Source organism: Corticium candelabrum, chromosome 13 (genome assembly GCF_963422355.1).
Source record: "Corticium candelabrum chromosome 13, ooCorCand1.1, whole genome shotgun sequence".
Taxonomy (NCBI): Eukaryota; Metazoa; Porifera; class Homoscleromorpha; order Homosclerophorida; family Plakinidae; genus Corticium; species Corticium candelabrum.
In genome coordinates, this window is record NC_085097.1 from 3,141,700 (window position 1) to 3,155,000 (window position 13,301).

Here is a 13,301-nt window from a genome sequence, read left to right on the forward strand (position 1 = left end):
GAGCTATTGCTTTCTAGCTTTCATTTGAAGCGACGTTCGACGAAATTTTACACCACAGGCGTAGGAACCGGGGGCAGAGGGCTGGAGCTCCCTCGCTCACTGTAAGAATGGAAATTTTCTGACTTTGCAAATCTGTTTATGGTCTGGCAAGCGAGCTAGTTTTTGCTTACCCATAATGACATCCACGGTAGACTCCCTCTCCCGCTCGTGAACATATCTTCCTACGCCACTGCACACATTGCTATTTAATTAACTTACCATAACACACTGAACCGTAATGTTCTAACTTTGATGTCACACAACTGGCGCTATTGTGCCACAGGTGGCACCAGAACACCAAGCAAGCAAGGATTTGACACAATGGCTTGAAGCTACTCAAAGCAGATGCTGACGTCACGACTGTAACTGAACACAAGAGTCCATGATCGAATGTACCATGACGATATATACATAACTCGTTGATATTTATGTACGTATATAAATGTGTGCATTTTCCTAAATGTTTAGGTTGGTACATTAGCCAGTCTCAACCAGGTGTGTCTACGTAGGCGTGCCATTTCTGTTGGGCACCGGAATGCGTAACTGGAAATTAAGGCACCAGCCATATCCCAACTTGGCCACTTCTAGTCACTCGGTACAGTATTCTTCTTACAATCATCTCATCTACGTAAAAATAATTGATTTTTTTTAAAAAGAATTTCTGTAGTGCAATTACCTATACTAGCCATACCGTGCCGACATCAAAATATTGTCACTCGTACAGGCCGACCATAAATTGCATGTATACGTATATGTATGGGTATTTATACTACAACCTGAGAGTGCCATTTGTAGCTCAATCGCGAAAGAGTCGTATTAAGTGAATGAGTCACGAGTTACAGTGCAAATTACCTGAAGCAAAACTAGTGATCACCCGTATTTCCATCTACCAAAATACGAAGTATAAATGGGTAACTGGTCTTTGACTGGGCATGCAAGCAGCTACTGACCATGACTTTGGTAAAGTACTTTGGGGTCCTTATCTCAGTTAAATTTAAAGTACTTGGCCCTACTTGAGGAGATTGCCAGTGCAGGGCCAGAATGTCTTAGGGACTGAGAATGTGTGACATAAAAAGGCAGATCCTGATATATTGCCGTGTTTCTACCACAATCAGAGTTGCGCAACCTTTAAAATAATAATGCTTAAAACAGACAACTGATCTGGTACTGCATGAAATATGGAATGAAAGCACACGTAAGGTAACGCATAAACTTATACACGTATCAAATGTCGTTTGAATTATACGTCTATTACGTGACCAGTCAAATATATAGGTATAAAAGTGAGATGCACACATATATAATTTATATGCACACAGTGTATTCATTGGTATACCTGTAACATGCAGGAATCAGGTTTTCTTGAGATGAAACTCCAAGGCCAGGCTTAGACGTTTTTACCAAGTGGTTTCATTAAACTGATTTAAGTTAATGAACAGCCTGTCTACATCTGCAGGTATATTCTAAACAAATATTCTAGACAGATTTCCTAAATTCGTTTGTAGCTAGGTTTACTAAATTTGGTTTAACTATCGGCTGAAAGGAGCGCGCTTGCGTGAAGATGACTGCCCGCTGCCGTTTCATGTTTGTCACCTATTATTTTGTTGGTACTGCAATTGGCTCGAAGATAGAACCGTCATCAGAGAAATCAGCAGCTACGTACTGCAGGCACCCAGACTCATATGCATGCTGAATGAGGAAACTCAGTGACAAATACTGTTGCCCTGACTCGACGAAAGAGCAGCCAAATCTATATCGCAGTAATAATCGTCGTAAAACTGTTGCGCCATTGCAAAAAAATGTGCGCGGATGCCTCGCATATCCGGGATGCGCAAATCCACAGTGAAAACCGTCGACATCTAGAACTGGCTTAGTTTATAACAAGGAGGGCGCATGCTCTAGATGTAGCAACTCTAGTTTGCCGTGGTTTTGCCCTGCGATTTGGTCTTAGCGCTTCACGTAGCGCAAAGCGCCAGATGCGCACAGCCGTTAACTACATGTACTTGGGTTTTGGATATGACCGGCAGTGGCGTAGAAGAAGTTCAAGAGAGAGGGACTGTACTGCTGATGTCATGCTTTATCAGTATGCAAAAACTACCTTGCTTGCCAGACCGTAAACAGATTTACAAAAGTCAGTAGCACAAATAGATTTCAATATGCAAGGAGCTGCATCCCCTCCCAACCATTCCCCCGTTCCTGCACTTGTGTAATGTCCGCTTTGGTGCAAGTTCGCTTGTTGACGTTTTAGTTCAGCTTCATATGCACTGTAACAGTTGCTACCCTGATTCAGTATTGCTGTTTCAAATACAATGCAAATACAAGTGTGTTCAAATGTTTAGTGATTCTCTCACACTACAAAACCACTAGATAAGTAACTGTATTTACAGTACAACTTCCCTAGTTGTAGAAGTTGCGAAACGGAAATGGTGATACAGACAGCTTTTACTGCATATCAAGTTGCGCGTATTGTAATATCAAGAACCGTTTCGCATAACGCGTTACAGAGTTGAGAACATCACTTTAGTTTTCACTTACATAACAGCATCACTTAATACAAACAGTGGCTTACTTCAGCTAATGCAATTTGTCCCAAGTAATGCACAGTATTGCGCTTACACTGGTAATTTCTAGCTGAGACATACATGTTCATAACACCACGTGTGTTGTCATTCAAGCTACTTCTAACCATTACCTACAGCGGGAATTAGGACGCTAAGCACAAACTTAGAAATTTTTGTGTATACACCGTATCCTGCCACGCAAGCCTTGGAAAATCCAAAGCTGACAATTCCGCAAAGAAAAAACCGGTTGGTATTGATATCCTGACACATCATGGGGCCTCCGCTATCTCCGTGACAAGCATCCGCTTGATTGCCTCGAGCACACAACATGCTGTCTGTAAGATTTCCGTGAGAATAGATTTGATCGCACTGTGACCTATTTTGTATAGTAACTGTAGTCTCTCTCAAAACTTGAGATAACGCAAGGTGAGATGAAGTGTACCTTCCCCATCCAATAATAATAACTCTCCGACCAATGTAGACATTTGATGAGTTTTGGTAGTAAATTGGATCCTGATACAAACAGATTGGTCGAACAAACCTGTTGAAGGTAACATTTTTGTCTAGACGCAGCAAAGCAAAATCATTGTCCAAAGTAAATGGATCGTATCCTTTCATTATTGCTGTGCTGACGTTTGCCTTGTAAGTCTGTTCGCGTGGATTTCTTAGATACAAATACTTTTTGCCGAGTTGAACTCTAACTATTTCTTGAAAAGTTCCTCGTTCGTCGTAAATACAATGAGCGGCAGTTACGATCCATCGGTTGTTAATAAGAGCACCTCCACAAGAAAATTTCCAGATTGAAGAAGAATTCATATAAATGGCCACCATCCATGGCCACGCACCATATGCCGATTTATCTCCTTCGTATATTCGAGAATGAAACCCAGGTAACCCAGAGATACCACACTGTCCCCTTATTGGCTCTGGCATGCACAAACTCCAGTTAGACAAAACATTTAAATATATTTCAAGTACCTAAAGCAAATTAGTATTCTTACGTGGAACGATGCTTAAAGTGAAGTTGCGAAACAAGCGGAACGATTTGACCAGAAAAACGTGTCTGTCACTTGGTGAAGAGGCAAGTGCGTGTAGCTCCTCTTCGTTAACATCAGATCCTATTCCAAAAGCGAATACTTCTATTGCGTTCTTTTTCAAATGTTCGACTGTAGCCGCAATGCTCGGACCCATGTTCCTATACCCGTCGGTCAGCAAAATCACAACTCGCTTTGTGTATGTCAATGATCTCCCAGACGTCTTGAACATTTCTATTGCACGTAAAAGTGCCTGACCAGTATTAGTACCTCCAGAGTTCTTATACCTAAAGTTTCTCACTGAGCGATTGAAATCGCTAGAATTGTCTGTCAGAATTGAAATGACGTGTATTTTATAGCCAAATGCAATAGCGCCTACATTCGTATGCAATGGCGAAACGGGAAAATGTCGAGCTACCATATTTGGAAACGGTTTTAAGGTTTTGTCAAATTGTCGTCGAGTAATGCTTGCTGACGTGTCCATCACAAAAATAAGATCTAATGCAACGTTCATTCCTCCATCGCTGTCCTCAGTATACTTTGTTTTGATCTGGGAGATAGGTTGAGCGGCAGCTGTGAATGTGATTAAACGGTTAAAGAAATTATCCTGAAATGATGAAAGTAAACGACTGGAATCCTTGAAAGTTGCAGAAACAACTATAATCAACGCAAATAAAAATTATTAAGCATGATGGTATAGAATTGCATTACTATTAAAATTTATCCAAAAGTTAATATTGCTAAATACAAATACAATGCTAAACTGAATTTGTTGTACAGTATATGTAAGTACAGCTATATGGTGATCATAATTCACGATAAATTCAACAAGTGACCACAGCACAATTTGAAACCAAACACTGTCCGTAAGCGAGACATGTCCGGTATTTCGTAGAAGTTTTTCCATATTCAATGTTTTTCAGTTTTTAATGTTGTAAATTAGTACAATTTTCCTTCGATTTTTATATGTCGTTGACTTGGTAACTCCACATTTTGTCCGCAACAAAATCACGGCGAAAACTTCTTTCCAACTTTCTTGACAATTTGAACCATTCCTACCTGAGTAAGACCGGAACGCTCTTAGTTAATCAATTTAAAATGCCCAAGAAATCGATATTGTTGGAGTGAATGTCCGGTGAAAAGGATGTGAAAATATGGAATGTCTTGATAGTGAATGTATACTAGCAAATGATAAAAGATGTGAAGTGCATTGTGCAAGAGTGCATTGCAAATACTAATTATTGCCAAAACTATTTTGATCAAAATTTATATATTGGAAGCTGAAACATGAAAACTGTAAACGAGCTAAACGCCTTCGCGTCATCAAGCTATCCATGTGAGTGTTTGATCAATCTTCAAAGGGGTCGACCACACTTCTCGGCATTTTCACGAGTGTACAAACGTACGCGTTTTTGTTTCGCCGTCACCGTCCCCCTTCCATGAAATTTTACGGGGAAAGTACTGACCTGATATTTATAGATGATTAAATAGACCCATACTTGATATATTTTCTCTTCGTCCTCATCTATAGCTTCCAAAAAGCTTCTTTCAATATGACATCCTTCTCCTCATCACTCTCAACCTTACAAAAACTCATGGACCTTACTCACAATATCATACTTCATGTAGTTAACTGTTAAAACGCTGATAGGCATTGACAAGGTGTGTATGGACAGATCTGACGAATTTGCTCAATTCTGCCGGCCTCCCTACGTTCTCCATCAAGACACGAGGGGAGAGAAACCCTGACATTGCTCATTAACCCGGATGCGAAAACTGCTCTTAGGTATTATCGTAATTCTTGTTGGTTTGACCACGTATATCTGCGTGCGATAACATTGAATTACCTCGATGAAAACGTCCTGTGAATGCGCTAGAAAAGCATTTTTGCAAAGCGCACGGCTGATTTTGTTCCCTTTTCCCAGCCTAGGTTTTGTATGTTCGTAAAAATGCCGAGAAATATGGACGACCCTAACCGCTGTCAATTTTTTAAAAAATTTATAACATACATAATTATTTGACCTATTATAAAATTTCCGACTTTGTCAATATAAGAAAAATAGGTCATCAGTTGTTTACTCATAAATCTATGTATTTTTCAAAGTTAATGTAGAATTTAAAATATCAATGCTGCGCTTTTATATTAACAAGTAACAAATATTAACTCTTGGACCTTGTTTGATGCAAGTCGGAATAGATGGACTCCAAGTTCTATTTGCAGTGCAAGCGGCAATATCTTCTCCTACCAACGTGTAACCAATGTTGCAAGAAAATCTGACTGTACTGCCAAAGACGATATCATTTGCTGTAAATTTTCCATTTGGTAGAGTTGGGAAAAAGCAGCGAACAGCTGTAGTAACAGCGCCATATGTTTACGTAATTTGCAATAGTCAACGCTCGAGACGTACCCAAACAATTCGCTTGACGTCGAACGTAAATCCGCCGCCCACCAACAGAGCAGACGGCTTGCAAAGTACTGTGAGCATAGTAGCCTGTGTCACAGACCAGCTTTACTATAATTCCAGTGCCATTACTCTTGGAAATAAATTTTCCATTACGAACCGACAATGATGGAGAGCACTTTAGTTCTGTAACGCAAAAATAAACAAAAATCATACAACATATCTTTACCACAAAACATGCTGTCACGATATACGTAAACACACGGCGTCTCCACTCCAAGTTCTAGAAGATAAACATTCTCTCCGATTAGAACCGACGAGTGTGTAGCCTGAGTCGCAATTCACTGACACGATTGTACCTACTCTTGTATTAGTAGAATTCAGTTGACCATTCGCAATAAAAAGACTTTCACAAACTGACACAAAAAAGACACAATATGATACACGTAATTGGACGCAATTACTCAACGCTAGTCACTAACGTATACTTACCTTGAATGTGGGACGGTGATATGCCAAAATGGACGGAAAATCGCCGAAGACTCTTTCCTTTTCTCAAGCTGCCAGAGTTAAAAATTATCGTCGTCATGGATGTAACAACTATTCTGAATGGCTGCGCTAATCGACCCTGAAAAATTGTAAGAAGTCCTTCAGACGACACTGTCACATAGTCTGATTCCTCCAAATCGAAGTCTGTAAAGTCAAGATACGTTGGCTGCATTGGTAAAGCACACACTATCCACAGTCTTCTTGTCGATAAAGGATAAGGTTTAGGATAATCTGGAGAAGTTATGCGATCTAAAATGTACAAGAAACTGCACTAATTTATAATTAATATATCAAACATGACATTCATCACTTACCAATACTCGTAAACGACGCAGTAAATGTCAACTTGGACGCTCCGTAAACGTTCCTATGTCTAACAAAGAGAGATTTACTGCAAGATACGACGGACTGTATATCTCTATATCCAGTGAGTCTGGTAATAACAGATCCCGACGAGTCTCCATCAAGAATTGTAACAGAGTCGCGCCAATTTTCATTCTTCTGTATGGCCAACGTGACCATCACCTTAAAACCAACATTGCCATGAATTTGCCACTGGCAGTCGCGGTTAGAGGCATAGTTGACAAGTTGAAACGTCCCGCTGAAACCGATCAAATCTTCTGGACTTCCATGGCAAAGGTCTACAGCAACAAATAAGACATACTGCAACAATGCATACGAATACATCTAAAAAAACCGTCTGTGTGTATGTGTGCGTGGCCACGTGTATCTCTGCCGCCCCGGGTACAATCTCCATCAAATTTTGTTCGCGCACGTCTAAATCATGCATTTCAACAATGAGGCTGTCGTCGTGTTTCAGAGTTCTCTCGGGACGACTCGATAACCTGCCGATGGAAACTGTCTCCACTCGCCCGCGAATTTCTCTGAAACCGCGCTTGGGATCTCCAGCAGAAAATTTGAACTGTCCGTTCGAGAAGTTGGACGCACGCACGAAGTGTGTCGTTTATTGCCGATGACGGCGATAAAATCAAGACATTTTTAGTACATCGGGGTGCTTAAAAGATGCTTCTACCTTTGTCTAACTTTGTACGCGCGTCGAATAGCTGCAACGGTTTATACGCCTGTTTCCTTCAACATCAGCAACGACGTCCCACTGGACTCTCGAAATGTTTGCGAGACGAGACGTGACTTCCCATCTATACGGAAAACCGATTATACGTGCGAGTAAGAACTAGGCGTGACTTCCCAGTTGCTGCTGCTCGGATATACTGTATATATCTCTGAACGCGATTTCTCGAAACGGGACACTCGGTTACCTTTTCAATTGTCTTCAACAGTATAACAATCAATAATTTAATCAGCCCAGGTGAAGAACGGAATCTCATCTAGTCTACATATAAACATTGGGCTCCCACTGTGACAGTCGACAGGTAGACAACTCTTTTCAACCTCAAGAATACATGTGCAACTAGCAGAAAATTTGTTTTCCTGTCAATGACAGTTATATATCAAACGATACTGAGCATTATGTCTCCCAATTTACTGTCAAAAACTATCTATTATATCCCACTAGTTATAACCCTATAGGCCTGTCCACACTGGCAACTGGATCGCGATCCGATTCGATCGCGCTCCGTCCGATCCAAATCGCGAAATGGTTTCGATCGCGATCCGATCGCGACCGGTTGAATCCAATTAGAAATGGCGGGCGTTACCTTCACGTACGCTACGCGTGTAGTCGGAACATTTAGCACTCCACACTCGTCTTTGTTCTCGCTCACCTTACGTCGCTGTATCAACGCTTTCCACAAGCAAAGAAGCCACACGTACACATCGGTCATAAGTTACGTGATATCGAAATGAGGCTGAGGTATCGTTTTCAAAGTGCAGTGTGGACGCTCGCTATCCCGATCGCATCGCGATTCCAGCAGGATCCGATCGCGATCCATTCTGGTCTAGTGTGGACAGGCCTTAAAAGCATGAAAACAGAATCGCTAAAGCGTCCTGTATGATTAAAACAGAACGACGTTGAGATGCTAACCGTTGTAGAAATTCAATTAATTTAGATTAGCTAATTAGGTAAAACATGCGTGATGTCAATTGAAATTTAATCAATGAAGCTGATGATCACTTACAAAAACCATGCGCTTACTCTTAAACCACAACTAGCAAGGACGAATTACCTAAAAAGTAAACATAAACAATTGCCAATTGTTAGTCATCTGTAACTTTCTAGAATACTCATTTGTAAATCACGACTTTCTTCAGTATCAAACTGCAGTACTAGAAAGCTTAGTTTGCGCAAAAGCCATTCGCCATGCCAAAACCAACAAGAGAAAAGAGTAATATATATATATATATATATATATATATATATATATATATATAGGCATGACATCGGTTAAATGCCAGAACACTTTGGAGACATCGGCTTTCTACGTGGAATGTAACAAAATGTTGTACATACAGGGTTGTTTGTGTGTGGTGTGTGTGTATTGAGTGTTTATGTGTGGGAGGGGGCGTGGAGCAGATGGTACAGCGTTGGTGATGACATCCGGGATCTTGTATTTCGTGATGAGGGTCGAAGGCTCGATCCTGGTGGAGGCGACACTGTTGCAGTTCAATTGCAGTTGCAGTTGCTTCTCTCGACTCAGGAGTATAAATGAGTACCTGGTCATTGACTGGGGTGGACATGACCGCTGGCTTGGCAGCAAAATCATGCAGCAGAGGGGTACGTGTGGGCCTTGGTTTCCAGTCCCAGAGCTGCGCCATTGCCCCTGGATGACTCTGCCCAAGCTCCAGGATGATTGTAGCGCTGGCTCCAAGACTCAACGTAGCGCATGGAGGCCCTGTCTCTAGAGGCAGGGGAGGTATATCCGCGACTGACTTCAAGGTCGACGTCGAAAGTTGGGGAGGGCTTAACATTTGCCCATATTTGTGTGTGTGTGTGTGTGTGTGTGTGTGTGTGTGTGTGTGTGTGTGTGTGTGTGTCTGGGTATGTGTGTCTGTGCATAAGTGCGAGTAGATGGGTGGGTGTATGTGTGAGTGGGTGGGTAAATGTATAAGTGAACGGGTGCATGGTGGATGTATGTGTCATTAGGTGGGTTATATGTGAGTGAGTTGGTGGATGTATGTGTGAGTAATTGAGTCGGTAGTGTATGTTTACGTGCGTGTGTGTGTGTGTGCGTGTTTGAGTGTGTGTGTGTGTGTGTGTGTGTGTGTGTGTGTGTGTGTGTGTGTGTGTGTGTGTGCGTGTTTGAGTGTGTGTGTGTGTGTGTGTGTGTGTGTGTGTGTGTGTGTGTGAGTGTGAGTGTGTGGGTGGGTATATGTTTGAGTGTGTGGTGCTGTGGCTCAATCGGTTAGAGAGTGCATTTAGAGAATGAAAACAGCCGGACCTTGCAGGGTTGCAGGTTCAAGTTACAGTGATGGCAAGCTACGGCATAATTTCTATAAGCAAGGAACTTATACACAATTTCTCCTCTCGACTCAGTATGTTTATGTGTGAGTGGGTGGGTGGGTGTATGTGTAAGTGGCTGAGTGTATGTGTAAGTGGTTGTATCTTGTATGTGTGGGTGGTGGGTGGTTGTATCTTGTATGTGTGTATGGGTGGTTGTATGTGTGGGTATGTGGGTGATGGTGGGGTGCGTGCGTGAGTGAGTGTAGATGTTTGTGTGCGCGCCCATGCGTGTGTGTAACTTGATGACCACGTACATGTTGACAGTTGGCCAGGTTGCAATTACATGTTTTTCCTACTCTGTGTTGCAAAGCAGTCAATGATAATTTTTCATTAGTAAGAATGTAAAATACAGGAGTTTCGTGGTGTCAAAAAATAAATTGAGGAATGTAGTATCCCGTGATCTTAAATTTAAGGATGTGTCAGAGGTAAACTGGTACATCGTCGCTCAAGATCAAACTAAGTGGAAAGCTATGGTCAGTGGTTGCCTAACAACTCAGTGAACTGTTGCCGAGAAAGGGTACAAACTCAACAATATACTGCTAAACATAAAGAATTAATTTTGTTATGCTTGTTTCGCAGACAGGGAGATACAACACGACATCGTCGTTTCTTTTCCGTAACCACGCTGAGATAACCATCACTCATTATACGTATATCGTTTTCTTCTATATTTGATTACTTACGAGATGCAGTTATCACTGATCCATAAAATCAATCTAAGGCTTTCAAGATCATTGACAGGGTCCAATAATGACCTCTAGAAATTGGGGTTGGGGTTAAACTATTACGGGACTTAACCAATTTTATTAACACGCCGACTTTATTGGCTTCTAATTGACTGATGGGCTAAAATCAATGGCAGATCCAGACTGGAAAAATGATGGTGTATAAATACCATTCCAACAAACAAATCTTCTAAAATTATGAATTTTTTTTTGAAAAATGGGAAAGATGTAGGGTTGCCATACTAAAAAGAATAGAAACAAGACAATGTAGGGAGTGTTGTGACATCTTTCATAAATTCACTCATACAAACAGAGCAATACATCATCATTACATTGCACCATCTTCTAGGGTATAAAACACATCGTGTCTAGAAAATAGTGTAATATACGGATGATGTATTGCTCAGTCTGTATGAATGAATTCATGGAAGATGTCACAGCACACCCTACATGGTCTTGTTTCTATTCTTTTTGGTACGGCATCCCTACATCTTTCTCATTTATTCAAAATGTTTCATACCTTATTTGCATTCATTTTTAAACTTCTTTAAAAGAAAGGTGAAGAAGTATATTAAAAGCACAGGATAGTTGACCTTACATCAATATATTTATTACAGTTAGAGTAGGAGCTAGCACATCGCTAATGTGTGTGAGAGTGTGTTTGTTTGTGTGTGTGTGTGTGTGTGTGTGTGTGTGTGTGTGTGTGTGTGTGTGTGTGTGTGTGTGTGTGTGTGTGTGTGTGTGTGGTGCTGTAGCTCAATTGGTTAGAGAGTGCATTTGAAGAATGAAAACGTCCGGGACCTTGCAGTGTTGCAGGTTCAAATCACAGTCATGGCGATCTATGGCATAATTTCCTTAAGCAGTAAACTTACACACAATTGCTTCCCTCAACTCAGGAGTATAAATGAGTACCTGGTCATTGACTGGGGTGGACATGACCGCTGGCTTGGCAGTAACATCATGCAGCAGACGGGTACTTGTGGGCCTTGTTGTCCAGTCCCAAATCCGCGCCATACTCAGTGCCGATGGATGACTCTGGACACGCTCCAGGTGGATTGTAGCGATGGCCCTAAGCCTCCACGTAGCGCATGGAGGCCTTGTCTCAAGCGGCAGCGGAGCTATATCCGCAACTGACCTTAAGGTTGACACCGTAAGGTTGACGTCATTCAGGAATGACGTGGGGGCTTGACATTTGTTCATTTGTGTGTGTGTGTGTGTGTGTGTGTGTGTGTGTGTGTGTGTGTGTGTGTGTGTGTGTGTTCGTGTGTGTGTTCGTGTGTGTGTGTGTGTGTGTTCGTGTGTGTGTTCGTGTGTGTGTGTGTGTGTGTGTGTGTGTGTGTTCGTGTGTGTGTTCGTGTGTGTGTGTGTGTGTGTGTGTGTGTGTGTGTGTGTGTGTGTTTGTGTTTGTGTGTGTGTGTGTGTGTGTGTGTGTGTGTGTGTGTGTGTGTTTGTGTGTGTATGTGTGAGTGTAAATTTGGATGAAAAGTTAATGACAGGGTAGAGTGACATAACATGCCCCTGAGCCAGCAAACACAAGAGAGAGAGAGAGAGAGAGAGAGAGAGAGAGAGAGAGAGAGAGAAAGAGAGAGAGAGAGAAACGCAAAGCAGACGCATATCCAGAACAGCTTCTTACCCACACTTTCTGTTAGAGTGGGCGTTACCGTTCCACAGTAACACTCTACTTTTGTATGATCGCTAGGAACTCTCCGACATCTGCAATTGTCTCCCTTCGTACTGCAGTCGGTAGGTGAATGAGACGTGAGCAAGCCATCCTTGCAATCAGCTGGCCGGACTGGCCGACACTGGTAACTGTTGGTATACTTTTTGTCGTACACATGCTGTGAGTTGGTGCACTCACTCTCTGGATGACATACCGTATTGCTGGTCTTCGTGCAGTTAGTGACGACTTTCACACCTGGAAGACAAGAACGGCAACTTTGACACCATCCCCATTGTTCATCTAGAAACTCATGATCTAGACAAATGGTGGCAAGAGCAACTTTGTTGAAGACGATGATAAACCACACCGCCGACCGCAACCGATCGTTTCCCATCATTCCAGCAATGCAGATCGGTAAATTATCTTTGCATCACGTGTTCCATGCGCATGCTCTATAGCTACAAAGCACTCTTAAGCCCTAGATTTCACATTCATTACAAGTCGTCGACTATATCGGCAAACCATTCTATAAGTAAATTATAATTGGACAGCTTATACCACTTGTTTCGCGGTTTCAATTTTCATTTTAAGCTTTGACTTCTAAATTGCAAAATCAAAATCCGAAAGCTTGACACCTAATCCTCAGGTTACAAATAGTACGTGACATGAAAACGTACAAAACAGAACTCTAAAAATAGAAGCAATTTGAAGCCAACACAATCAAATTCATACATGTTAACATATTCTGTCATGATTTTATTTAGGTTAAGAGGTACTAAATATAAGCCCTAAATTTTTTGATTGGTAATTCCAGTATTTCCATTATCTATAAATTTAGAGATGTAGAAGATAATCAGAAAACACGTTCTCAAAATTTGATTAGTTAGAATCTGACTACCATATCCAAGTGAAG

General features: G+C 41.6%; 1 protein-coding gene across 1 annotated transcript; it reads right to left on the bottom strand.

Moving 5' to 3' along the window:
• Positions 1-2,491: 2,491 nt before the first annotated feature.
• Positions 2,492-12,784, bottom strand: LOC134189097 (complement C2-like). Its single transcript, XM_062657328.1, has 8 exons — positions 12,362-12,784; positions 6,900-7,226; positions 6,529-6,834; positions 6,291-6,452; positions 6,043-6,222; positions 5,808-5,984; positions 3,602-4,291; positions 2,492-3,526 (listed from the first exon to the last, which is right to left on the bottom strand). Exons 1-8 carry the CDS (start codon positions 12,780-12,782, stop codon positions 2,721-2,723), a joined length of 3,069 nt encoding a protein of 1,022 aa, XP_062513312.1. The 5' UTR covers positions 12,783-12,784; the 3' UTR covers positions 2,492-2,720.
• Between the last annotated feature and the right edge of the window lie 517 nt (positions 12,785-13,301).

What these genes read in the sequence shown, in the direction of transcription:
- LOC134189097 (XM_062657328.1), bottom strand. Translation starts at nt 12,782, where the DNA reads ATGGGAAACGATCGGTTGCGGTCGGCGGTGTGGTTTATCATCGTCTTC. An exon ending in TGCGTCGTTTACGAGTATTG is followed by an intron (nt 6,835 to 6,899) that starts GTAAGTGATGAA and finishes TGTACATTTTAG; the next exon opens with ATCGCATAACTTCTCCAGAT. An exon ending in TCCGACTTGCATCAAACAAG is followed by an intron (nt 4,292 to 5,807) that starts GTCCAAGAGTTA and finishes CGTTGATTATAG; the next exon opens with TTGTTTCTGCAACTTTCAAG.